The sequence below is a fragment of the Tigriopus californicus genome, chromosome 4 (assembly GCF_007210705.1).
Source record: "Tigriopus californicus strain San Diego chromosome 4, Tcal_SD_v2.1, whole genome shotgun sequence".
In the NCBI taxonomy this organism is placed as follows: Eukaryota; Metazoa; Arthropoda; class Copepoda; order Harpacticoida; family Harpacticidae; genus Tigriopus; species Tigriopus californicus.
This window is the reverse complement of record NC_081443.1, coordinates 5,344,322-5,371,109: the sequence shown is the minus strand read 5'-3', so window position 1 is coordinate 5,371,109 and position 26,788 is coordinate 5,344,322. Positions and strand designations below refer to the sequence as shown.

At 42.0% G+C, this 26,788-nt stretch overlaps 4 protein-coding genes across 6 annotated transcripts in view; 2 read left to right on the top strand and 2 right to left on the bottom strand.

Moving 5' to 3' along the window:
• LOC131879127 (glypican-4-like) overlaps nt 1-5,699 on the top strand; it is a 41,026-nt gene extending 35,327 nt beyond the window's left edge. For all 3 annotated transcript variants that reach the window (XM_059225351.1, XM_059225352.1, XM_059225355.1), the window contains 3 exons: nt 3,740-3,912; nt 3,990-4,407; nt 4,551-5,699. In XM_059225351.1, the coding sequence (XP_059081334.1) occupies nt 3,740-3,912; nt 3,990-4,407; nt 4,551-5,041 (1,082 nt within the window). In that variant the 3' untranslated portion in view covers nt 5,042-5,699. The remainder of the gene's footprint in view (nt 1-3,739; nt 3,913-3,989; nt 4,408-4,550) is intronic.
• A 1,183-nt stretch (nt 5,700-6,882) lies between these two features.
• Nucleotides 6,883-10,731, bottom strand: LOC131879131 (uncharacterized). Its single transcript, XM_059225361.1, has 3 exons — nt 9,616-10,731; nt 9,253-9,537; nt 6,883-9,174 (listed from the first exon to the last, which is right to left on the bottom strand). The coding sequence occupies exons 1-3, from the start codon at nt 10,577-10,579 to the stop codon at nt 8,594-8,596; spliced, it is 1,830 nt and encodes a 609-aa protein (XP_059081344.1). The 5' UTR covers nt 10,580-10,731; the 3' UTR covers nt 6,883-8,593.
• Nucleotides 10,732-14,175: 3,444 nt separating this feature from the next.
• LOC131879134 (acetylcholine receptor subunit alpha-type acr-16-like) lies at nt 14,176-17,886 on the top strand. Its single transcript, XM_059225367.1, has 9 exons — nt 14,176-14,477; nt 15,112-15,276; nt 15,373-15,552; nt 16,155-16,289; nt 16,362-16,506; nt 16,578-16,765; nt 16,864-17,025; nt 17,390-17,617; nt 17,695-17,886. The coding sequence occupies exons 1-9, from the start codon at nt 14,334-14,336 to the stop codon at nt 17,833-17,835; spliced, it is 1,488 nt and encodes a 495-aa protein (XP_059081350.1). The 5' UTR covers nt 14,176-14,333; the 3' UTR covers nt 17,836-17,886.
• Nucleotides 17,887-20,718: 2,832 nt separating this feature from the next.
• LOC131879576 (uncharacterized) overlaps nt 20,719-26,788 on the bottom strand; it is a 47,888-nt gene continuing 41,818 nt past the window's right edge. Inside the window, exons 28-41 of the mRNA XM_059225934.1 lie at nt 26,224-26,349; nt 25,032-25,205; nt 24,612-24,796; nt 24,408-24,504; nt 24,073-24,294; nt 23,811-23,977; nt 23,523-23,671; nt 23,306-23,433; nt 23,103-23,237; nt 22,778-23,003; nt 22,504-22,602; nt 21,933-22,092; nt 21,726-21,852; nt 20,719-21,611 (exon numbers count right to left, since the gene is read on the bottom strand). Of these exons, the coding sequence (XP_059081917.1) occupies nt 21,447-21,611; nt 21,726-21,852; nt 21,933-22,092; nt 22,504-22,602; nt 22,778-23,003; nt 23,103-23,237; nt 23,306-23,433; nt 23,523-23,671; nt 23,811-23,977; nt 24,073-24,294; nt 24,408-24,504; nt 24,612-24,796; nt 25,032-25,205; nt 26,224-26,349 (2,160 nt within the window). The 3' untranslated portion in view covers nt 20,719-21,446. The remainder of the gene's footprint in view (nt 21,612-21,725; nt 21,853-21,932; nt 22,093-22,503; nt 22,603-22,777; nt 23,004-23,102; nt 23,238-23,305; nt 23,434-23,522; nt 23,672-23,810; nt 23,978-24,072; nt 24,295-24,407; nt 24,505-24,611; nt 24,797-25,031; nt 25,206-26,223; nt 26,350-26,788) is intronic.

The following is a 26,788-nucleotide window of genomic DNA, read 5'->3' as shown; positions in this document are numbered from 1 at the left end:
GGGGGGGGAGGGGCACCGAAATTGGCCAACCCAACGAACGAGCAACGATCTCATTCTCATTTCAATGTTCGTTCATGTCATTTCCAAGGGGAACTTTTTCATTGTTGGGTGTTCAACGGCATCTTATCTGGGTTGGGCTTCTACACTAGTTTGCTGTTGGGATTTTAAGAAGGGGAAAAAACCAAGTTTCCAAGTCCAAGAGTTTGCATCCGTTCTGAGGGCCAAAGTTTCGGGACTAATTGGGATTATTTCGCAATTGGATGACTAACTCAGATTATGCCTTAGTCGCTTTCACTCCTCTACCAGCGTATCTAGCTAAGAATACCGAGGAGTTTGTACCCAGTTAGTTATGGTTATTACTGTACTCGCATTTAGTCTGAGGGAAAAAAGTTTTGAGGCTCCTAAAGCCTCTCCGTACCATCACTGTTTGGGGCCTCTCTTCAATTTGGCATATTGCTCGAGTTCTTCTTTTGCCAGGTTTTATTCTGCCTTTCTTTCTTTCTGTCATACCTCGAACGATTCATGATGTTGAGTAGTTGGCTGAAAGTGTAAAAGTCAGTTCCTCCATCATCTTGTTTTGAATTCCCTCAACAAAACCATGCTCTGCCACCACCCGGAGAAAAAAATGGCTCCCTGATCAGAGAGGCGTGAATTAATGTAAATGTTTTCATGCTCGGAGACGGATTCTTCGCTTTTCCTCGTCTCATTTTTCACCCTCAAGATGGATGGATGGTTGGATGGATGGATGGACGGTTTGTCGTTGATCCCTTTAATGGCATTGAAGATGAGAACAAATCGCTTGATTGATTTGATGTTGTGCCGAAAGCATTGACAAACAACCCGTTTTAGACAACCCCGAAGAGCTCGGCTCAAAGGTTGATCCAGACCTATAACGACTTGTCAAGGAGAACGACAGGTTGATGCATTTTAATGGCTGGGAATAAAAAAAAACATTCTGGGTTTTGTAATCGATCTAGAACTAATAAGAGGGCAATTGTTGCACAATTATTGATTGAACTGCCCCCATGGAAGTTGAACCTTGAAGATAAATCGGGACGGAATGAAAGCCATGTGAAGACATTTTGCTGCGTTCAAGTTGTCTGGTGAGCTCACTGCATTTAGCGAACTACTATTTTCACCAACCCACAGTTACGCAAGTTAAAAAGGCCTGAGTTACAAGTAGATTTGAAATCCAGCGATTATCAACAATCAGAGTGAATTTATCTGCTGCTCTACATCTCAACTTCAATTTATGCATTATGAACCACTTTATAAAGGTTCAAGACGTGATCTGCGCCGCCGCCATTGCGCCTCTGTTCCGGAAAACAATAACAGTCTCATCATCATGGCCAGTGTTCCCAGTGGAGCGCAAGGTCATTTCACTCCACGTTACAATGGTATCCCGCTTATCAGCATGATATGCCTGGTGGAACTTCCATTATTGCGTGGGATGGATGCTAACCTGTGATGGATCGCCCTCTTGATTGTTCCAAGATGATGCGTGTCCCAGAGCAGCAACCACCGGCCGGATATGACCATGAACGGATAAAGACAACCCGATCAAAACGAGGCCATCTTCATTAACCCAGCCTTGACTCCAAAGGCTAGCTAGTTGTTGGTTTTGAGGATTCGCCGAGAAGATGATGCAGAGCCAAGATCCTTTCTTTGAACAATTGAGTCATGTTTACCCCCTTGAATTGGGAAGCCAATATGCACGGACGTTGAGGGCTTTTTTTCATACGCAAGAATGGCTTTGGATTTCTGTCCATTGGAGGGCTGGATTGAAATAGAATCCATGTTCTCCTACAAACCGGTTCAACAAAAATTCATGACTTTGATGATTTTTTTTATTAGACCTTTCTAGTTTAAATTCTGTTTTTTCCCGCTCTCCGGAGTTTCTTACTTCTATCTACAAAGAGGGATTTTAAGTCTCTGGTCAAAGAGCGAAATTCATGCATGGATTGCATCACAATATTCCTTTAGCAATGCTGCTACTATTGTTGTTACTGTTGTTGTTGTAGTTGTTGTTGTTATTGCTAGCATCGGTGTTGTTGTTGTTAGCTGGGTGTATTTATTTGTGGTGTGGCTGCTGCTATCGTCTCGAGATAACAATCATTGTTCCCACTTGTGCAATGTCCACGATTACTTGAGGCTCTGCGGTCCGAGAGCGAACATGAGAAAGAGGAGAGAGAGAGAGAGCGAGAGAGAGAGCGAGAGAGAGAGGGGGGAAAATAGGGGGAAAAGGAGAGAAGGAGAGAAAGGGGGCTGCTTCAAGGTCTCCTATGCACATATTTTCTTCATCTTCCTTGAGCCTCTGTTGGATTGCTATTCCTCATCGGCCAGTGCTGGTTCTTCATTACATCCCTGATCCCCCACATAAGTACTCATCCACACTCACACCACGGGGCTTTTTGCTCTTACACGAGTAAGCCCGGGCCCATGGTTAAAACCTTGAGCTTCTCGAATGCGTATTATACGTCGACCAATAAAGGAGAGAAGGCCACATCTACACGTGTACCTCGCCGGGAGTGAAGCAAAAGGCCAGGAATATGTTTCCGTATATCAGAACGAACCCCACCTTTTTCCATTTGGTTCACGGTTTGTGGGTAATTGTTTCCATTTCCAAGGCACCTGAGGTTCCGGTCTTGGTCGGTGGCCATAATATGAATATTGCGCTGTGTACTCGTACATACATATTTCGAGGACCAACCAGGGGCACAGATTTTCCCTTGTCTAAGTCTATGCCCGACTGACCAAAGTTCCAATGGGTAGATGGGCGGAAATGAACAAAAAGCAGGGGCCTCTGGAATAGACTGGCAGTGTATGTCCAAGTAATTAGCCTTTTTGCATGCCTAAGGTCAATCATTTGTACTAATACCCAAAGCTGTTCCAGACATCTTGACCTTGGCAATCCCAGTCGGCCCGGCCCCTCTGACCGCACTGAGCAAGTAGTTGACTTTGTTCGTATAGTCTTGGACTTTGGACAGTATGTACGTACTTCAAGCCTGATGAGTTGCGGCCGGAAAATGAAAATATACTTTAGTGTTTACACACGGGCTCCAAGGGTGTAAATATAGTACAGCACAGGCGTGTTTACCGTGAAGGGTGCATGGTTGGGATACCGCTTTGCCCACAGCCATTCTGTGAGCAAAATCTAAGTCATGCTTTACAAGGCTGTAAGGCTGGAAGGCTGGAATGCCACTTTGAACATAATCTTTGATATCCGATTACGAAAACGGCAATTCTCAACTCCGTGCATTAGATAGGGCGAAGGGAAATCATTCGTGTCCATCCTGCCTCATTGTTAGATTCGCGGAACTTCAAGAAACATGTGCTCTCACATGCCAAAAGAGAGCAAGAGATGAAGAAAGCAAAATAAGGCATCCTATTTTTTCACACTCGATCGCCCTTCTTGACGAAACCAGTCTGTAGTATATTAATTGGGTAAAGTAGTGACTCGCCTCTGGCCAGGATTCAGCATCAGCCCGTTCTGAATTTAGTCTTGATATGAAGTCAATGTTTTGGACACCCGTGAAAGCAAAACAAAAAAAAACCAAAGTCTTTGTTGTAAGCACACATCAACCCGTTGGCCATCTGCATTAGATTGCACATAAAGCTTTTGCGGTGGAATGGAGGGGAATCTTTCGTCTTTTGTGCGGCTGACATTGTAATCAACGAATCATATTTGGCGTTTGAAGATCCAGGCCTCATCCTTGAATTCCTTCTATTCGTCTTTCAGACCATATCCAACAGCTCTCAGATCGTTTGTTGGGTCCATTCGATATTGAAGCCGTGGTTGCTCCCATTGGAATCAAGATTTCCGATGCCATCATGAACTTTAAAGCCTCGGGTCATGAGGTCACGTCCAAGGTTGCGCAAGCCTGTGGCACAATCAGGCTTCAAAAACGACAAGTAAGCATTATATTCTTGTAATTTAAGTACATTTAGTGGTCAAGGCAAAATAACGACATTCTAATGCCTCTTTTTAGGTTCAATCCGGACTAGCCTATGGAGTGTACGCCCGACCTATGACTCTTCCCCCTTCGATGGGTCAAATCCCTGAGGAGAGTAGGCTGAATCGAATCCTCAAAGAGATCCAGAACAATTTGGAGGCGACCAAGCAGTTTTGGAATCGCCTACCCAATGAAATGTGCCAAAATGATCTTATTGGCTCGGGTAAACGCACCGCATCCGGGGTGTGTTGGAACGGCAAAGAAGCCGGAAGCTATGCGTTGCCTTTGGTGGGTGAAGGTCTTCTACCTCAAGCGAAAAATCCAGAGGTGCCAGTGGATGTGAGCCGACAAGATAATGACATCAACGAGCAAATCTTTGCCCTCCGACAGGTGACCAAGCATCTCGAGGACGCGATCAACGGGCAAAACGTGAATTGGCTGCCGAGCACTCGAGGTAAGAAAGCTCATACACGAATCTCCATTCCAGCTTGGGTTGAAAGTATTCAGACTCTATTGAGTTCTGAGAGCATTAGCTTTCGATGTGCATCAAACACTCTCGTAACGTTAACATTTGACATGATGGGGTTTTTTTTCCAGGCAACAACGGACAGTCGGACGAGAGTCAACCGTATCTGAATCAGGAACACGAGGGCAGTGGGACCGGATGCAATCCCAATAGCGATGACGAGGACTGCTACGACTACGAATCCTATTTCTATGACGATGGGAGTGGGTCGGGGAGTGGTGATTATGAGGACTACCCAATCAATTCCATCAAGAACCATCAGTCCCCACAGGAGGGCTCAAACGATGAAAATTGGCCACCATGGCTCAGAGAAAAAAGCCAACCCGACGACAGCACGTCCGATGACATCGAGATCGAAAGCAAGTCCCATGAGGATGGCCGCGGCGGTCACAACAATCATCGGGAGGTCAATGAAGCGGGCAGACGGCCTAATGATAATCACCTGGACAAGAACTACTCGTCTGGGGGAGGAGACGTGTCTTTCCATACGCTTCGCGGCTTATTCTATTACCTTGTGCCTTTAATGACCTGCTGGGTCGGGAATGCGGCCATCTCGTGGTAGATTGACCGCCGAGCGGTGTCGGACTTCCCAACCCCCAACAAAGAATGACCACTGAAACCGGTGAAATCCTCCAAGTCAGTAGCAGTAGCTCTGGAAGCTCCGGAAGCTCCGGAAGCTTTTGAGGCTCCTATGAGTTCAAGCACGAACGGAGATAACCCAACTCGTCGTCAAATATCGCTATGGCTGTGTCCCTTTTTAAACAGATTCTAAGAATGAATGAAGCATCCATTTTGCCAAAATTTGTCGCCTAGTCAGAAGAACAAACATTTCATTCAACCCTGCATTGCCCTGAATGTGAAAACCAGTGAAGCCAGGCCATCTGAGACCGATTCAAAATCGTCCTGATACCTGTATACAATGAGCCAGACTCATGCCCAACATTGTACGACACAGGGTTGGGTTTCGAGTTGGCTGAAGCTATTCCAAGATCGACCTACCCTATACCCTGTATGTGGTGATGAACAGCTTCAAGTCGAAGAACGAAAAAATAATCATCATCAATGAACACAAAACGCGTCTGTGATGTTTTAGCACGAAGGGAACCATTGCCAATCACTCTCGTAAATTCAACCTTAGCACGATGTTATTCATAAGGCGACGGGATGCTGAGCTAAAAATACGTTTCCTATGAAATAAATAGATTACATACTACTCTATGGCGGCATGTGTATCATATTGTTTTCATTGAGTGCGATCATTTTCGAATGGCGTGGGGCCTTTCTTTGATTCCAAAATGACTCATGGAATTCATGACTTGTGTGGAGGCCATCTGAGACCGGATTTGTCAGACCTTTTGACCTTTTGAAAACACACAAAGATTTAAGCCCCAAAAATTATATGTGATGAAAAATAACGTAAAAGGTGGATGCTTTTCTGGTTGAGAATTGAACTGGACACGATGAGTTAAAACTATGTTTGGTCGAAAACAAAATAAGTATTCCAAGACAAAAAGCACTAAGATATTATGCGTGTGTTTTTCTCACAACTAAAACTCGATAAATGCCGGGTAGAAATTCGAGAGGTTAAATTATGTTACTCATAAAACGCAAATAACGATGGATGCTGAAGGTTTTTGAGGTTTTCAGATCATATTCTCGAATTGGGGAATAGTAGTTTTCGATATTATGGACTTTGAAAGCCAAAGTGATTGCCATTGGAACATTTGTTGTCGAATTCACTTAGCCACGTAAGTACAATGGAAGCACCGCAGCCTATCAACCCAAGAATCAGACGAATTATCCGTTCGGTGCTTGTGGGCTTCTTTTGCATCTCTCATTTCTTTCCCTTTGCCTTACTCCTCTCTCTCTCTCATTCTCTTTCTCTCTCTCTGTTCCTCTCTTTCTCTCTCGATTCTCTTTCCTCATCTTCTGCCCTATTCGCCGTCTAGAAAAATTGCCATTCGGAGCCAGATAATCAAAGAGCAGTCGGCATATTTTTCTCAAGTTTCTCACTGACATTCTGACCTTTTGATCTGCTTACCACCTTCATCACCATTTCAAGAGCCAATGCTACTACCACTATCAGTTCAACATTCTAGATCGTGACTTTGGTTTCATGTATGTATATTGAATTTTTGCACTTTCAAACGAAATCAAATCGAGCCAAATACGTAGAACATCAAGGAAGAGTCCTAGGAAAAAAATTGCTAAGGAAACGTTTTAGGCATGCTTTTAGTGTCCGCTTTCTTTTTATTAAGGCATCCTAGCTTTTGCAGCCGGACTCCCGATATTTCGTAACTTCGGTAGTTTCTAATTTAGTTTCTTATTGCACATATATTTTTTGTAAAGACTTTATTGCGAGACGAGCATCTCATTGGATACATACAGTTTTCAATACAATACACTGTTATCGTGCCCATTCTGGGATACAAAGATGCAGGCGTACATATTTTTTGAGGGCCCCTGTTGTTGGATTTTCAGGTTAGATTGATCCTTGCGAACAATTAGTCCATATTACTGTGTTCACATATTTCACGCATTGGTAATTCGTTCAAGGGTATCTAAGAGGTCATCCAACCGGATAACCAAGTTGGGCCTTCTTTTGCAAGCAAATTAATTCAATCCTAATGTCGCTGCTTGTGGTCTCTCACATTCTTGTCAAATTCTTGTCAAAATAATAATGAGCCCTTTTTCGGCCAAATCTTTATTATTGTCATTACTTAGATATATCCTGCCTCTATCATTTGGTTTTCTTAAAAGACGTTAACTAGCCAACTTTTCTAAAGATATCTTTGACAGACCCTATGGGAATAACCTGTCATGGATTCTTGACCTATAAGGGAATGATTTACTAATTTTTCCCATCGCTAGACACAATTAATCTAGCAAGTTTCCTTGATTAGATCATAACCCTAGGGACTGTTTGTAATTTATAATGTGATCAAAAAAACAGTTTCATGTGTCAAGAAAAAGAATACGCCTTTATAACTTATTGAAGACTTTTATATATTTTCCATGGACTTACCAATTGCAAAACTTATTTTTACATTAATAAAATATTGACTTAAAATTTTCGATTCGTCGGGTTCGGGAACCAGCTTTGGTTCTTTTATGCCAAAGTGATTGATCAGACATAAAGACAGTGGCTAGGTTACAAAGATTGAGCTTTACACCATGTGGTGCCTGTTGGGAGGTTTCAGGTTTTACAATTCTAAGCAGAAATTCATCCCGACTTGTGGGAGACGGTTTTTTTTGCTTTTGCATCGATATTGATGACTCCAGCAAAGCTTTGGCCGTGCTTAATGTGGATTCATTGCACTGGATCATTATTGATTAAGTTTTTGCATTCAATCCTGGCTCAAACAACAACAATTCTTTGTATCATTTTTCCATTAGTCGACATTTCCAAAGTATGCCAGTAAATGAACCCGCCACCCTGAGAATCCTGGGGATATCTTGAAATGAATTTCCAGATGGACGTTATTTTCAAGAACTAACTAGGTCCTCCATTTTAAAAAAACGGACTTCTTTCCACAAAGTGGAAATGCGATTCCAAGCCAGTCAAGATATAAATAGTAATTTTTTATTTATCTCTACATTCGCGTAATGCACCAACAAATTTGAGGTGGCAGAAAGCATAAGTAGATGCAGAGATACTAACATTAACACTGAAATTTGAAGAGGAGCGAGCACCCGTTAAGTAGGAGAGTGGTAAGGAAATGACAATTAACGAAATTGCTGCTATTCGTTCCCTTTTTCGAAAACGAAAGTGTAATCCCATTACATTTTAATTTGATGTAGTTGTAACGACCCAAAACCCCCAAAGAAGAAAAAGAAATAATCTTCACCGTCCTGGATATATAAATCATGTCGGGATATAGTCCATCCAGTATCAGAATTGTTCCCCGTCGTTGAAATTCAGCGCAAAAAAATATCTGAATAGGTGACCGAGGTTGCATGATTGCAATTTATCACCTTCCGATGTGAATGAAACCCAAATCCAACCGAATCTCACGGCTCCTCTGTCCTATGCCAGCCATATTTTTCATATTTGAGTTCAAGTAATCAGTCCTATATAAAAGATGTCCATTTATGATACAAGATGACCGTAGTTCTAGGTATTTGCGAATGCCTTCTTGATTAAAGTTGGTCCATGATGCAGTCCATGACCCTTTTTCATACCGCGTGGAGGGTTTCCATTTTGAACACCTTTCCACAAAACTTCAATTCCCAAAGTGATAAAGGACACCAAGAGTGCCCCGCCCATGATGATGTACACAAGAATGACTTGCCCTGGTTCTAGTACCATTTTGTCCACGCCCCCGGACGACGAAACCTCGGGTCCTTCCCATTGGGCCAATAACTTTTCTTCCGCACCATTTTCCCTCAAAATCAGGGATCCAGACTGGAAAACTGCTCGCAGAGGCGAGTTGGAGGGAAATATGATGCTTTGAAATTGTGGCTTCTGCTGGGCAAATATCTTCAGATTTTGTTGGTGAAATGGGTTGTCTTGAAAGTATCCACGAAGCATTCCGGCAAAGACGTGCAACACCGCTCTTTCGGATTGGATCTTTTGGAGCCCTTCCTCCAGAGAGCCCACTACGGTTTCAGCCCTTTGATTCACCACCCTATTCCAAAACGTGGCATAGTCAGGGTCGCCCTGCAAGGCTTTGTACTGGAAGTGGACATCGTTTCCTACATGTGTAAGATTTCTGTTAAAGCTAATCTTAAACAGGATTTAATCTCCCTTGAGACTACTACCACCACCCTTACCATCCATCATTAGTAGCTTGTAATCCGGATAGGCTTGCATCACATCCCTAATGGTCCTGAATGGGATGGTGATCTCGCTGGTAAAGAACATGGTCAGGGCGCCCCCGTAAAATGCATTGACCAGCACAAAGAAATACCACCCCGTGGTGGAGGTGATCATGTACCCGGTGGTGTACTCATAGTAATAAAAGATCAAGTAAGGCGCCAAAACCGCCACGATCACCACTCCAGTGATGGCCAGAATGGCCATCCAAGCGTCGTAAGTGAATGGCCGCAAGAAGAGCCCTGGAAAGGAGATAAAGTCCGAAAGCGGCTGAAGGACAAGCAATTGAAAGCAAGGTCACAGGCTTCACGGGCACCTACCAGTGTCAACTTCAGGGAGCTGAGGCGTTAGGGCTAGTTGAAGCCAATTACTCGAGGTGATGACAAAATCCAGCAGATCCTGCCTCTCAATGTTCCAAATCCATTGACTCAAGGACAGATCAAACTTGCCATTGATGACATCACCCATGGTTCCTCCCCAAGTTCCACTGGAATTGAACGGCCCTGAAATCGGTACCACGCCCCAATTCAGGTCTTTATCTTGGGTGGACACGACGGTGAAATTGAACAAGCGACCAATGAGATTAGCATAGTCCACGAGGAACCCTGAGCTTGAGCAATTGTCACCTTGTTGATCACAATCTTTTAAGTTTAAGTAAGGCGACCAACTCAAGGCCACCGAGCGAATAGAAAGTCCTTGGAGGTTGAAGCTTTCCCAAACCAAACGAGAATTTGAGTGGAACATCACATCATTTTCGACATATTGGGGCTGAAAGTTCAGCGAGATGATGTATTTGAATACCGCTTTGGGTCCATCTCCAGCGGAAGCCTTCAGGCACACCAGATAAAAATATGCATTCTTCATTAACTTTGTCATAGATTGATGGAAAAATCGCTTCCTCGCTTCATCGAGTATGGGCACGACTAAAAGAGCAAATTTGATTTTGATCTGAGTGAGGAGTTCCAAAGTTTGGGGCAATCGATCCTCGTCCAGCATGTCTTCCCAGATGATCATGAAATCTAGTTCAAAGTTGAAATGCTCTCTGAAAGTATCATTGTCGACTACTCTGGTTCGAATGTCCGTCTCGGCTTGTAATTTCAAGGTCAGGTTGGTCTCATAGTTCGGAAATCCGTTGGATATGACACTCACAAACTTGTAACCATTATCCAAAACAAACGATGTGATTTCGCTCAGAAGGAGCTCGTTCATTCCGTTGGTGTTTGCTTGTTCAAAAACGCTTTCCAGCACAGCGATTAGCAACAAACCATTTTTCCAATACGACATTGTTCTCGTTCGGATCTCGAAAAAATACAATTTTCCTCAATCAATCATGGAATGAAGGTATCTTGTCGTTTCAAGGAGGCGAGGAAGGCGAGCAGTGCTTGACAGCGCAGCATTTCGGACTCGACTTTCAGTCAGTGTGTTTCTCGTAGATATGTACAATCTACTAACCCTTGGACCGCAAAGCACGAGAGCCAATTCTGAAGGGGACAGCGCGGCAGCACACAGGGGTGGGACCAAAATAAGACTCGCCCTCTCTTTCTTTCGAGGCTCATGGAATTCTAAGATGAGAATACCAACCCGAATTTAAAGATTGCTCCATCTTGTTGCATCATTATAAAGATTATATTTCCCATACTTGATGTTTCGAGAACACAATCTTTGTTTCGGGTCAAGGTTAAGATGCAGTGATGAGCACTACGTACGCAATGATTCTTAGTGTGTGGTATAGAATCTATGGAGAGGGAACATTCAACTTGAGTGACCTAATGATACAGCGAATAATTCGCTTAATGTTTTCTTCGAAACAATAAGCTGTAGAAAATCAAATGCACCATTGACTTTGCTTCAAACATTCACATTGCGGGATTTTCAATCAACGTGTCAATTGAAATACAATTGTTAACAAGAGGAGGTGCCTTCTCTCACATTGCATTGAAGACAATAGTTTAAGATATGCCATGGCCGTTTGGAGATACTTATCCCCTAAGGAAAATTTCAAGAGGATTTTTTTGGTCCACCCTTTCTAATGTGGACAGCTTGGTTCCAAAACAAATGGTTTCGAGGGTCGGTGGCCATGTCTATCTTGTTTTACAAATGAATGGTGGAACTCAGTTGTGCGGTAGCTTGTAAATAATGTATTTTGGTTTTAATGGCAGGTCCCTCGTGGCCTAGAATTTACCTTGTCCATCAAAGGGCCCAGTAATTTTTGATTTCTAGTCTTGTCATTCTTCCTTTTCGTCATTTACAATCTCCCGTTGAGGAGTAAATCGAACTTTCACTTGGTTAACAGCATCTTGGATTTCGGCTATTTTCTTAAAGAGTTCATTGAAAATGCATTAAGCTTTGAATATTTATCAATTAGCAAGAACTACAGTGATAATAGCTAGTGGGGTCAGGAATCAACTCCATTTCACACTTGATATTGTCCAAGAGTTGAGTCAAAAGTGTGCGTACAACTGATTAGCTCAGACATATCCAATTTGAACCTGGTTCGTCAGGCCCATGAAACCCAAATATTGATTGATCTGGTCTGAATAAAAGGCCAACCTAGCCGGCTCCATTGCCTTGCTTTTAGTCAATGATCATTGGTTACACTTAGATCACACAGCTTATACCACTTGTAAGAACTATAGTGTCCTGTAATAAGAGTGTATGACAACGAGTTCAGCGCCCCTTGTCGCGAAACTTTAAGCCTTCAATCTCTTCAATTTCAATTTCTAAACAACTCATTCACAGTATGACCAGATCCAAATCAAACGCATTTAAACAAAAAGTAATGTCTATGAGGTTTGTCTATATGGATTCATTTGCTCTTCAGACCCCCTTGAATAGGGTCTTAATATTTTAAGAACCATTTTCAAGCCCATTTCACCGCAAACTTTGAAGATAGATATTTTCAGTGTGCTATTTGTAGCAAATTGATGTTGCTGGTAACTTCAATTTTTGTATTTTTGTGAACTTTAAACCAAGTTTAGGAACCTGGTTCTCCGATTTCATGGCCAGAAATGGCTTTGTTTGTTCCCAACAATTATAAACCATTATGGAACATGCACACTTGGAATCAATTGTATAACGGATGGCTTATACTTTTTGAAGCCTGGTGGAAGCATTCCATTTTTTGAATAAGAATTGCATTATTTGTTATTCAAACCTACTTGAGAAGACTTTGACATTGTTTTATTTTGCAACGCTCTTTATACTTCATAGTGTTGCCATGAACCCCAAAATAAGCGAGCAAAGAATTTAAAAATGTATAGAAGAAATTGAGGATTCATTCTGTCATGCTTTGGGTTTCATGGTTACAAAATGCAACCAATAATGAAATAAAGCAATGTAAAAGGGACCTTGTTAAGCTTCAACTTGCTCAAGGGTAACATTGGGACCATCAGTTAGAAAAATAAAGTATCTTGATAAACGTGTCAGCCACCCTCCATGAATAGAAATAAATGGATTAATCGTGTGCATTAAGTGTAGTGTATTATGTATTGTTCAAAGCCAATTCTGATCAATAAAGTAGAAAAGCAAGGTGTGTTATCATATTGTCATAGTTTTAAAAGTACAAAATCGGTCATGGTAATCCCCCACATCATTAATTTTCCACAAAAAAAGAGACTAAATATATGTTTTCAAAGTTCAATATCTCGCAATAGGTTCAAAAACTGTTTTAATACATTCAAGACCTGATCAAAAGTAACTAAAGAAACTCTTATGGGCCCAACGTTTTATTGAAAAGCGATTGATATAGAGCTAGTCCCACTGTGAATGACTTGTTTTGGGACGGAATTTGAAGGTTCTAAGTTTCGTCACTTGGGGCGCTGAACTCGCTGTCGTACTCTCATAATAAAGGGCACTAGTCAATATTATTATAACAAATGAATGCCTCGGGCATTTGTTTCGTACGAAACCAAGTGGAGTGGCACAGCTCAATTTCTGCAATAAAACTCTAACTTAACAGTACTCACGAAGGGAGGCACGGCCTTGAAGTTGATTATGTTCCTCTCCTGCTTGAGTTTACAGAAGCTTCAAATATCACCGGTGGCTGTAACATGTTTTTTTTTAAATAAATGTGAAATGATGCATTCGTCCATAAGAGAGAGAGTACCGAGTTTAGTAGATTAGTATTACTTTGATTATACTCTTCACCTCATTTCATCAGCATGTCGATCTTACGACGATTCTCTTCCTTGCAGCGATATTTCAAATCCATCAAAAGGCTAGAATCCTGGAATTTAACACTCTTACAATTTTGTCCCCTCAAACAAGCCAACAAATCGAATCATTTGTCAAAGTGATGGTGACCAACACCCAGTGAGACTGTTAGACATACACCTAAGCTTTCGGGCTTTATTTTTTTCCTCAAACCCACTTTGTTCTTTGTTTTACGAAATCAATGCAAGATAAGATTTGAGAGCAACAATCGCTCCCTCCTCGAGCTCATGCCAATTCTCGCCAGAGCCTGTCACTTGAACAAGTGTTTCTTTTCAGCTTTGGGACCCAGTTTCCGTGCCCAGTTTTCTGATCTCATAGTTGACTCCATTGCACTGCTACTGTGCAATACTAGACTCCAGCCTTTCAAAGGGAGGGTGAAATCATCGCGTTTAACACACCTTACGAGACGATCGACATGATTCACTAAAACAATTGGCCGCAATACGGGCCCAGCCCGTCGTCAAGTTCATATCAGCATGCAAGTCTATTTCGCAGGCTCTCTCTCTCACGATTGGGCCAAGCTTGGACTTAGATTCGAAAATCATATGAAAATAAACACTACCCAGATGAGCAATTTGGGGTTTATTTTAGTGTCGTTGATTGTATATTCGGGCCGGGTTTCGGAACGGGTGCTTCGCATCTTCTTTTTCCCTCGTCTCGTAGTAGTAAATCTATACTTTGGAGCCAGAAAGTCACGTCCCTTAGAGATGGCATAAGAAAGCGCTTTTGACGTTCAGAAATGAAGTTCAGATCTCATCAATTGCACACCGTCATTGTTTGATATAGTGACTAACAATCCCGATCAGTGTTCATTGGCATTTGGGAAATGGTTCAATGGGAACGGGCTTGTGTCATAATTTGGCTCATGGTGACCTTCCTGATAGGGAGGGCGCATTTTCAAGAGCACCATGAGAGGCGATTAATTGATGATCTTTTGCCTGGTGGAAGCGACGTCAGCATTGCTCGGAAGGTACGTAAGGACATCTCTGTTGATGACAGTCCTCGGTAATGTTGGCTCCCCCTTCTGGTTTGGCGGGAGGGTGGACCGGAGGGTATTTGCTGGTCCTTTTGTCGCTATATAGAGAAGCTTTAATGCAGATGCATTTCCTACTGGGTTTAGATTATTCAAGGGTTCGATCGCTGAGTTCCCATTTGCGAGACATAACAATCAGCAGAACTCCCCTTTGTAATCAATAACAATCTATAATTCAACGCACTCTTCAAAATAATAGGTCGGGGATAGGTAAAATATCGATATGACAATTTGTCTAATAAAAACATAGTAGAAGCCAAGTTATAATTCATATCCTGATGGGCAGTAGGAATAGTTCTACCTCTAGGACGTCTGAAAGGTTTGAAAATGGATTGAAGCTCGAACAGGCCTTGGTAAACCTTAATACGCTCAAAATGCAGCGCTTCATTCAAATATAGGTTTTACCCGCATAGGTTCCGCCTCATGCTTAACCTTATGAGAACAGCCTTTAAATGTTTTGGCCAGCCAATATATCTCAGTGATCCAAATGTATACAATCTGGCACAAAATTTTATGCATTGAGTGTAATAGCATTACTCGAAACTTAATTTGTTTTCGCTGATTCAAGTAGTACACTATCGAAGAAAGACCGGTGGTTAATGAGCTGGATGTCTTGGAGTTGAAATTTGGTCTAGAACTGCAACAGATCATTGACATCAACGAAAAGGACCAAGTGATCAGCACCAACATGTGGTTGAATCTGAAGTGGCAAGATTATTCTCTCATGTGGAGCCCGGTGAGTGAGATCACCAATCAATCAATCAATCGATCGCGAATCCATATACATTCACATCCGTGCAATTATTCACTTTTCCTGTCCATGATTTTTCAGACAGAATATGGAAACATATCAGATATCCGTTTGCCTCCGCACAAGATTTGGACCCCCGATATATTGCTCACCAATTCAGCTTCTCAAGTGTTCAATCCGACTCATCCGACCAATATTGTGGTGTACAATAACGGGGATTGCGTGTTCATTCCGCCCGGTTTGTTCCAGTCCACGTGTAAGGTTGGTCATTAATCTTACATAACACAAATGACCACTACTATCGGAATATTATGCCATAGGAATACATTAACAAACTTTGTAAACATGTTTTCTTCTCAATTCCATTCACAGTTATTGGTTCTGAATTTAGCCCGAAGACATATTGGCTTTCATTCCTTCAAACTGAATGATTGAATAATTGAAATCAATTGAAAGTACACCTTCCCTGATGTTTGAATGGTCGCTGGATCTCGGAATAGATCTGTCGTCTATGGAAGAAACCATGGTGTAGAAATTGCACAATCGCAATGTAGCACACACAACCTAAATCAAACTTGTTCTTCTCGGTTCCCTAGGTTCAAAATTGGTTACATTTTTTAGAGGCAAATTTTCGTTTTCGACAACAACAACAACAACGACCTCCTTTGTGACTTAATAATCTACTAACAGTAAATCTGAAATTTTGAAAAAAATGGATCGATTCATTTTTTTTTATTAGGCAAAATTGATCTTTTAGTGTCAATATGAAGTTCATCTTTTCGACGTCACCAACGAAACATCCCTAATTTATGGTGTGACCGGAGCAGCCACTCGAGTGAAGTTGATTTCATTTTTGCCCTTAGATAAATATTTTGTGGTTTCCTTTTGATGATCAAGAGTGTGTCTTCAAATTCATCAGTTGGACATACGATGCATCCAAATTGAACATTTCATTGGATGGAACCTCGGCAGATCTCAGTGGTTATGTTGAAAATGGCGTAAGTTGTTGCCAGCCTGTAACTCCCAACTCCACAACCCAAGAATTCGACTATTGAGACGATTTGTTGTAGGAATGGAAATTATTGGGTTTCCCAGGGTATCGCCATCTGTCCAGTTTCGATGGAAGCAACTACACTGAAGCCATTTTCAAGTTGAATCTTCGCCGGCGAACCATGTACTACTTTTCAACGTTGATCCTTCCCTGCGTTTTGATTGGTAGATTGTTTTAGTATGTACATACACTTCGTGGCAGTAAGAAGATAAGGACAATACCAATTTGTTTGCAGCCTCAATGTCCATTTTTGGATTCTATCTACCTCCAGAATCGGGCGAGAAGATCACGCTGCAAATTACCGTGTTGATGGCGTTGACGTTCTACATGAACATGGTCACGGAACTGACGCCACAATCATCGGAGACGCCACTCCTCGGCATCTATTTCTCCTGTATCATGGTCATGGTAGCAGCCTCGGTGGTGAGTTGGGGGGTCAACCCGAAAAAATTGATGGGCTAGCATAGGAAATGACAAGCCTAAAGCGGTTTGTAGGCTTGTATGTATTCAACCTCTTTCAGGTCGATGCCATTTTGGTGCTCAATTTTCATCGACAATTCGGAACAGAGAATACCATGCCGTACATCATCAAATTTGTGTTCCTTCAATGGCTACCCTGGATTCTATTCATGAAAAGACCTGGTCAAAAGATAACACGATCATCTATGATTTCGCACCATGAGGTATGATAAAATGCCCGATACCTGACAATCCATAAATGTTTCTGGCTCTATTTAAGTGATCTTTTCTTCACCGAATTCTGTTTTTTAAGAGCCTGTTTATCTGCAGTTGATTTGCTTTAAAAATGGCTTTCTCCTTGTACACACGTAATTCGCTAATCCTCAGCCGGCGGCATTGAGCCATTTGTTAGCTATCACTTTTATCCCTCGGGTCCCTCAGGTTCAATGTTGCTCAATTGTGGCATCTCAGAGGACTGATTGCCAGCTGATCAACAAGTACGATCACTCTTACTCTCGGTTATTGGCCCGTGCGTTGATCCCCTTGAAAGATAAAAAATAGACCCGAGTGATTTGATGGCCATTTCAGATGCAAAAGTTGGAACTTCACGGGAACTCGACTAGCAGCTGTTCATTACTAAATAACGTTTTAAATGTGGACGACCATTTGCTCCGGAAATGTAGCACGGGAGTGCACGAGTACCAGGGCTTCAAGATTCATGCCTGTCCGTGCGGCCGTTCAGGGAATATTGTGGAAAAGGAACTGAAACTCATCTTGACCGAACTGCAAGTCATCACCAACAAAATTCATGAAAAGGTGAAGTCACTTATTGTTGTGTAATTGTATGTATATTTCCCACTCCCAATTCATACCTACTTTCGCCTCTTTTCTAGGATCGGTCAGCTCAATTTGAAAATGATTGGAAATATGCAGCCATGGTTTTGGATCGTTTGAGCCTGGTGGTTTTTACTTTCTTGACCTTATTACTTTCGGGTGCGTGCTTAGTGAGTGCGCCGCAAATCCTGGTTTATTGATTCATGTAATACACTTAAGATAAAATTCCTCATTTATCCCATCCTGTTATGTTAGGGGAAAAAGCTGAAAGAGTGTTCGATCGCCTGACTTCGGTTTGTAGCCCCACTTGTTTCTTCTTATGTAATTTTGCCAATGAGACCCTTAAGGAATCTTATCGAAAAATGGGCCATGACGTCGGACAAACAGTACGGGTTCCAGTTCATTGCGGCCAATGTCTTGAAACTTTTTAGGTAAACAAATGAAGACTTACCCACATCTGGAGTTTTTGATAGTACTATTCGACTCATTTCGTCATTGGAGTGGCCTCCATGACATACACGCAATGATCAAATTGAACCTAAGGTCAATACGATAAAGGTGAAAAAAAACTCAATCAATCGAAGTAGATTTTCAAAATAACAAAAAAGTGGAATAGCATTTTTCTTTTAATGTTTAATCTCATAATAGCTCAAAATGTCAGCTAACATCTCTTACAACCCTCCAAAAAAGCAATCTGAAAAAATATTTTATCACCTATTGAAATTGCTTCAAGTGAAACAATAAATGAAGATCTCAAGAAATCCAATAAGCTCTCAAAGATGCACATTTTGCTCAAATTCAACAAGATCTTCAGAAAAAGTCCATATCATCAAGACTTCCTGATGCATCCTTTTTCAGGATTCGAGAGGGCTCATTTTGGAAATGAATGTTGTTTGCGAAAACTTACGTGATGTTAGATAACATTTTGAGCTATTTAAATGTTAAACATGAAAAGGATTTTTTGATTTACTTTTTTTTGTGATTTTGAAAATCTTAGTTGATTGGTGGCGAATTGAAGTTTAGATGCAACCGGGCCATTTTGGAGCTAAAACACATGAAAGCAGGACCGTTAATTTCCATACATGTATCACTCCATAGAGGTGGAATAGATCATATTTTAATTTGAATCAAAGAACTAACGAAATGGTGCCCAAACTTCATCAACTTCATCATGTTCTTGAGATAGGGTCGACCATCACTCAAAAGCCGGCGTGCTCTTTTAGCCAAAAAGGTCGGTCTGTCTAAATTCAAGTTCAACGATGAACAAAGTCCCAAAATTGCAGAAAGGCCTGAGAAACTGAACCTGGTTTCAATTCTGAAACAGAATTTGTCAATAGATGCAGCCATTGCTAGATTAATTTCAATTTTTGAAGAAGTTTGCTCCAGTCTAGCAATCTCTGCATGTGTTTCCAAGGATGGGATACGGACAAAAATTCCAAAATATGGGAAGACTTTGGTCAAAAAGAGTGGCAAGAGACTAGGTCAAAAAGAGTGGCAAGAGACTAGCAAAAAGGCTTAAGAGCAGGTCGAATCCAGTAATTGTGGCTAGTCGCCCAAAATAAGCTGGACGTGGTTCACGATAAGATTACTTAGCCCCTATCGAAAATGACCAATTTCAAACTGAGAGCAAGGTGGTTCAGGAGGTCAGGTCGAATCCGAAGGCTCTTTTCTCTTATGCGAACTCTAAGAGAAAGATGAAACACCCCGTTGGGCCTTTTGAGGTTAATGGGATAGCCATTAGCAATGTCGAGACTATGGCTAACATGCTTGGAGATCAGTTCTCCAGTGTGTTTTCAACCCCGCTGAGTTCAGAAGCAACAGCTCATTGCTCTGAAAATGAGTCTGTTGAGATTGACAAGGTTAGTCAAGTAGAGCGTTTAGATGATCTTGTAGTCACAGATCAAGATGCTATACCGGTATAGGCCATCAGGGACTTGAGGCTTTCAAGTTCTCCTGGTCCTGATGGTGTGACATCTCAGTTTCTGATGAAATGCCCCCTGGTTCTTGCTCCTGTTTTCTCATAATTGATGCCTTGTATCTTCGAATAGGGCAAGTTTTTTTTTCTAAATACTACAGCTCTGAGTTCAGGCTTAGGCGTTACACAGAATGAGCATCTGTTTGCCACTTTGGTGAATGTATTTTCAAACCGGTTAACGTCCAAGCCCCCAACTCCGAGGTAAGAGCTTTAAAAAACAGGCCTCAGGGCAAGTTTCCCTCTTCACTAAAGTTAGCTCACGTCGTTTCAATTTTAAGGGGGAGATAAATCGCTCGGCAGTAACTATAGGCCGATTTCTCTCATTTCGGGTATTGCAAAGGTGTTTGAGAAGATCATAAAGTTCAAACTTGTTGAATTTCTTGAGGTCAAAGAAGTCCTTCCTCCAAGCCAGCACGGGTTCCGAGCACATTTTAGCACGGTTACCCAACTGATTGAGCATTTAGAGCAGGTCATTGAGGGACGGGAATGACACGACTCAGTTGATATTGTCTATCTTGATTTTGCCAAAGCTTTTGATAAAGTAGATCATGCATGGCCTTTTGTTAAATAGACTTCATGACATTGGGATCCAAGGCAAAGTTCTCAATTGGATAAGAAGCCTCATTCATGATAGGGTGCAAATTGTTAAGGTTGAGGGATCTCTTAGTGACATACATGATGTCAAGTCAGGTGTTCCCCAGGGCTCCATCTTAGGGCCCCTCCTTTTTAAAATTTTCGTTGCCCTGCTTCAAAAGCTTAATATCACTGCCAGTCTCTCTTTTTATGTTGACGATACATAGTTAGTTTCTGGTAGGAATGGCCAAAATTGCACTAGCCTTGCAAAAGACCTAGATGGAATCTACTCTTGAGTCACTGAGAGTAAGATGGCCTTGAATGGAATGAAGTTCCTTTCGTGACCTTTGGGTCGGCTCCAATAAACACTCCCCTTGTAGATAATGGAGGTAAAGATATTGAGCAGGTCTCATCTATGAAAGATATCGGTGTAGTCCTCCAAGCATATCCAGTTGAAGTTGGTAAAGCTTTTCAAATGTGCGGTTCGTTATGTCGCACATTTAAGTCCAGAGACAGCAAATCAATTGGCCGTATCTTGAAATGGGAAATAGACTGTATTTCGATAATTGCCAACCTTTAGGTTTTAACAACATTAAAAAGGTATATATGGGATAATAAGGGTTTCAATAATGATTGGAGAAATGGGTTTCAATCGATTGATTATAAGTGGGCTTGGTTATACATGTCAGCATGATAATGATTATGGAAATGCTCGTTAAATGTGGGTGTTTCCGCCCAAAGAACACAACCCATCGGATGGATGTCCGATGTAATCGAGCTATCAGTAGCAGCAACGATAGTAATCATGATGATAATGATAATAATAATAATGACTGGAATGATAATAAGAATGAACATGTTGATGATGGTAATAGTAATTAGCAGTCGTAAGGCATTTTCAAAATTGCAACAATTGATATTTGGATACTCAAAGTATGTACGGTACCATGATAATAGTGATAATGGTAATAGCAGCAATCAGTAAAGGAGATTAATCAGAACAATAATGAGGTTTTACAAAAGGATGCGGAATGGAATATGAAGAATCATTTGTCGCCATTGTTTGTGCTCTTTATGCCTAAAGCAAGCACTCACTCGCTCACTCGCTCATTCAGTCATTGATTGACTTCATTGACCATTCAACAACTTTCAACACCAGATATGACCGAGGAATCAGCTCTTCACTCAAGTAAACTGAGCTGACCTGCTGATGATCCTTCGACGAAGACATACAATGTACTTTTCTTCCTAGGGATTCTTATTCTATTGAAGAACTTGAGGATCTTCACCTCGAACCTCGGATTTCAATTTGACAAACTCCTTGGCGACTTCATCGTTGGTTCTTTGAGAGAGGATGCGCCAGATGGTCCAGCCCGTCTCGTCCATATTGATGCGACGTCCCAAAGCCAGCCAACAAGCGCACGAACCCTGGAATAGAACATAAACAAAATGACACGTGGGCAAGAAAAAATCCCGGGACTCGAACTGGACCATCATGAACTGAAAACAAACTAGGAGTGATTGTGAGAATTATTTCCGTACTTGATCTTGAATGTCTTTCAATTGCATCACGGACACGCCAATAAGTCGGTCATCTCGGCCAAAGCAGTAGTCTTTGACGCCAATGTGAAGCTCGTACGAGGCCATGGACTCCTCGTTACCAATGATACTGCAAAGTGACCCGTTCAACGTTAGCTTGACGTTCAACATTATTTGTCATGACTTGATGACTTCTTAGCAAGCACTTACAAATTGAAACTTTCATTGTATTTTGGGGACCAATTGGCATTTTTGGTTTTGGTCACTTGTCTCCGCTTTTTATCGGACAAGTGCGGACCAATCAAATTGACCTCAACGAACGGCTTGAAAGTCTGCGTTTTGGGCCATTTCAGGTCGTTGGCTGCCACCACTGCAACAAAAACAAATAAAACAACATTATTTGAGAACAAATCCAAAACCCTGGAATATCTGATGGATTGACGAAAGTATTATCGAGATATTGGCTATGTTGATCATTTCTTTTCATTCAAGTAGATTTGCTAGGTTTCGGTGATTTCCTTTGTTAACCCAGAGACTTATAAGGTATTTAAAGCCAGTTCCACCAATTGATACGTCAACTTTGCTTTTGGCATAAAAAAGCCTTGTTGGGTAGGGGTTAGCCGATTTTGATGCTAAATGGACTAAGGCATTCGATCTGGACACTGCCATACAATATTAGATATGGTTTTTTTTGCAATCAAGGAGAACAGATCGAAAAACAAATCCGAAGTCGTTTGCTACATCTTATAATTCCGTCATGTTGTTGCTCGAGTTCGCTCACCTTTCACCGAGACTTTGTGCTCGCCGGTTCCCGGATGTGTATAGAGGTCAACTTGAACGGACACCTCTCCTGCACTACCTTCGTCGGACGAGGATGTGTCTGGAAATGAGAAGTGACNGTTCCCGGATGTGTATAGAGGTCAACTTGAACGGACACCTCTCCTGCACTACCTTCGTCGGACGAGGATGTGTCTGGAAATGAGAAGTGACGGCATTGGAAAAACAATCTCATGGATGAAGTGACACCCGATGAAGATTTCACAGCCCTTCATTACCTTGATTGTTTTGAGTGGCCACAAAGTTCTTGATTAAGGCGTCTGTTGTTTGGGTGTAAAGCGAGAGTGCATGTTGAAGGGATTTCAAGTCTTCGGATTTGTTCACATAACTCATCTTGAGTCCAACGCCGCCCGCATGGAAATATTGCTTGATGGTCTCCAGAGCAGCCTCAAGCACGGCACATTGCTTCGGGGATAAACTTCGATTTTGTCCTTCCTTCATGTCCTGAGAGGTGGGCGAATGAATGAATGAATGAATGAATGAGTCAATGAATGACAATATCCTGGATAGTGGTTAGATATTTAATATCCTCCGCTCACTCACCGACACAACATTGAGCATGTCCTTGACATCGCCTTTGCCGCTAAACTTTGTCTTGAAAAATCCCGTCACGTCTTCAACTTTCTTTGTCTTCTCGGCAATGTTCTTCACATCGCCAGCCAAGTTCTTGATCACAGCCTAAAAAAAGGTGACGATAAGGAGTGGAAGAAAATTGCAACATGGGAATCATATCAAGATGTGCTTACAGCTTTGTCATTGATGGGTGGAAGTACTATATTTCTCTCCAATGACCGCATCACAATCTTCCACAATTCCTTCAGAAGGCGCTTCAAAACCGATTTATCACAGATTTCAGCGTACATGCTCAGAGAACCTGAAATACGGACAAGATGTGCATTCTAATAGACACCTCAGAGACGATCAATGTCCATCCATCTCTGTAGGAAGGTCCCTACTCCCTACCGTCTAATAAGTCCATAAGAGGCTGCAAGATGCCATCAGCGGCTGCTTGAACTTCAGACTTGGAGATAGCCTGACCATGACCTCCACCTTTGACCTCGAACAGGAGTTTTCCCATGGCCATCACAGACACGTCCACACGACGATTGAAGCTGAAAAGTGAGCGATCGGAAATAGGTCATCAAATGCATTCGGGTTCTGCACTTACTTATGAACAGAGATGCGACGGTAATTCCTTCATGTAGTAAATAGAAGGTTGCAGAGAAAAAACGAATGTTAGTGATCACGTACCTGCCAGCAAATATTTGGGCCAATTCGTCCAAATCTTTGTTTAGTTTGGATTGCAATTGGTTGAGGACCGAGGCGGCGTCCTCTTCTAGTTCTTGCCCTCCCATGGACTGGTAGGTCTTTTCCAGTTGAATCCTGGTTTGCTGAATATTATTCATCAAAACACAAGCCTTGAAAGAGAATACCCAAGGGAAATAGTCTTGACACGATACGTAGATAGTTCTTGATCCAGAGGGAATTTGAGAACAAGTAGTACGATACATACCGTGGCCTCATCCCGCACATGATTCGGAAAGTCCTGTTTCAGGAGATTGGCGTAAGAGGTCAGCACTTTGACCACAGTTTTGGCAAATCGTTTCATATATCGCTTCCAGATCTCTGGATCTTGACATTCTAACTTTTGCAGCACCTCGAAGCATTGAGTAAGTTGCGTGAAAACATCCACCACCGAATTTGAAAAGTTCGAATGCTCGGTATTCTTTTGGAACTGGAAACAAAGAATGGTGATACCAGGGTAAGTGGGTTTAGTCGTCGTGTTTCAAAGATCTTTCTTTCCAGGACAAACTACCCAACCCTTCCACCATCGTGGATCTCACCCACCTTGTCTTTTTTATCCCGAGCATAGGCACTGTGCAGAAATTCAAGAGACACTTCGTCATTTTCACCCAACCATTGAAGAACGAACGGCTCGAACCATCTGGAAATGCAAATTCACCCAAATGGAATGAATGAACGTGGAATCCTTGAGCAAATATATTGCGATTGGCGGCGTCATCTATCTAGTATGGCAGTTCCATAACTTACGCTGGATATTCCGGAACCTGGCCCTTGTACGGTGGAACATGTGACACATATGTTTTGTAAAGCCATTTCACTCTAAAATGGCAGTTTAAGTAGGTCGAGCTTTTGCAGAGGCGCTCGTGGGCGTGGTCCTCCAGAGCATACTTCATATCCATGGCAAAGAGATTCCAAATTGTGGCGGCCGAAAGCTGCAAAGACAAACGCAGACCTACATGTATGTCTTCCGTCAACACTTGGGATCCGTAGATTATGAATGTCGCCTGATTTGTTGAAACCAAACACAAAAGAACTACAATATGGATCAACTAGGGTTTGGATTCAGCTGCAATCAGTTCGACACACATGGTAGTGAATGAAACATGATGTTCACTGAAGTTTTGAAACCTTTGAATATTTAGCGATTACTCAGATGACATAGCTTACGTGACCAATGTTAAGCTCTTGGGGAAACTGGTTCAACACCGGACCATAGCTGTTCTTGTCCTCTTCGATAACAGAAGTGATGAGTGCGATGAGTTTGTGCCAAAATTCCAGGTCGTCCTTGCGAGGACCCCCTTCCTCAGTGTCTTTCTTGGTTGGATCGTTTCCACCGGGTTCCTTTGGAAAAAAAGCGAGGATCAGAAATGTAATGTGCTTATAACTAGAACAGATGCGCTCATTTTTGCCAAGTAACGTTCAATTCTCGACCAACATATGTTTAAACCTTTTAAACCGGGTCTTCGACAGTACTCTATTCTGTCAATGAGAGTTGCATTACTTTCAACCCAAAATAAACTTGAACTATGTACAACTCCAAACGAAAGGGCGTCACATTTTGCTCGTTTCCATCCGATGGGCAAAGCAAGGCTTTCGAGAGATGTATTCATTCTGTCTCTCTCTACCCATGTACGTACCTCCGTAATTTGAGATTCAGGGAAATTTGAATTTATATTGCATTTTCACCATCCAGCGCTCTGGATTGCCTGGTCATCAAGGAAAACAAGAACTTGACCGTAATCTCAGACCAATAGAATGACAAGAAGGTGTGATCTTTTGGGAAAAAGCTAAAAGTATGCGCACACACATTTTGAAAGAGAATGTCTCAATACAAAGTAATTTTATAGTAAAACCACGTTACATAACCAAAGACATGCCAAAAATTCCTCACGCCATGTGTTTGATTCTCAAAAAATGAGTGTAAACAACATGACCTCTTGAGCTTCTTGAAAAACTTCGGTTGTTTCGAAATGGGAAGGTACAAGTTGTTGAACAGATATTTTTGGCCAAAATACTTGCTCAACAGTAGAGAAATTGAATAATGGGCACTTTCAAAATATGGACTTTTTTTGCCCTCAGTCGCATTCATTATTTCGTTTCAAAACAGTTTTCAATGCCTCCATTGTATCTTGGCTCATGTCTGGACTCAATGCAGAGAGCTCAGTACACTGGCAAGAAATGAGCAACTCAGTTCGAAGGTACGTATGTACTGTAGTAGCGCGAGTGGAGATGAAAACAAGTTTTCTTGTTGAAAAGCTCGCCCAAGCTCGACTGGATCATTAGAGGCCAAAGCGGAAGTGGAAGACGCCTAACGGACCGACCGACCGACCAACCAACCAAACTGGATGGTAATTATTACCTGAAACTCTCGGTTGTACAACTCGTGGCAGTTCTCGAAGAGGAATTGGTAGGTGGACCGGAGGCACGCCTTGACACAATCCTTTACCACAGTGCTGGCTCGCGGAGGACTCGCCAACTCTTGAACCTGGAACAATGCACAGTCACTCATTAGACTAATGAAAGGACAATCAATCGATGGAGCTCCGGAAAGCTGGATCATTTCAACAACCAGTTCCAACCACATCATGTTTTCATAGTTTAAACAAGACCTGCTTGGACTGTTTGCGTAGCCTCTAAATGGGGGTCTCTCTCTCTATATATATCTGTTCCTTCATCGCTGCATTGCTGTACGTACGTACTACGTACTGTGAGTATGTAGAGTATATCTGGACCTCTCATCACAACAACCAAGAGACAAGGATTGGGAGAGCAAGAGAGAGAGAGAGAGCTATTACAAGGACTGGGAAATTAGGGGAAAAAGCAATATCATTCTAGACTGGAAAAATGATTATCTGATGGCATGCCAATGATCAGAAAAGGTTCGTTGGCTCTTACAATCCAGCTCCAAAAATCGATAAGCTGAT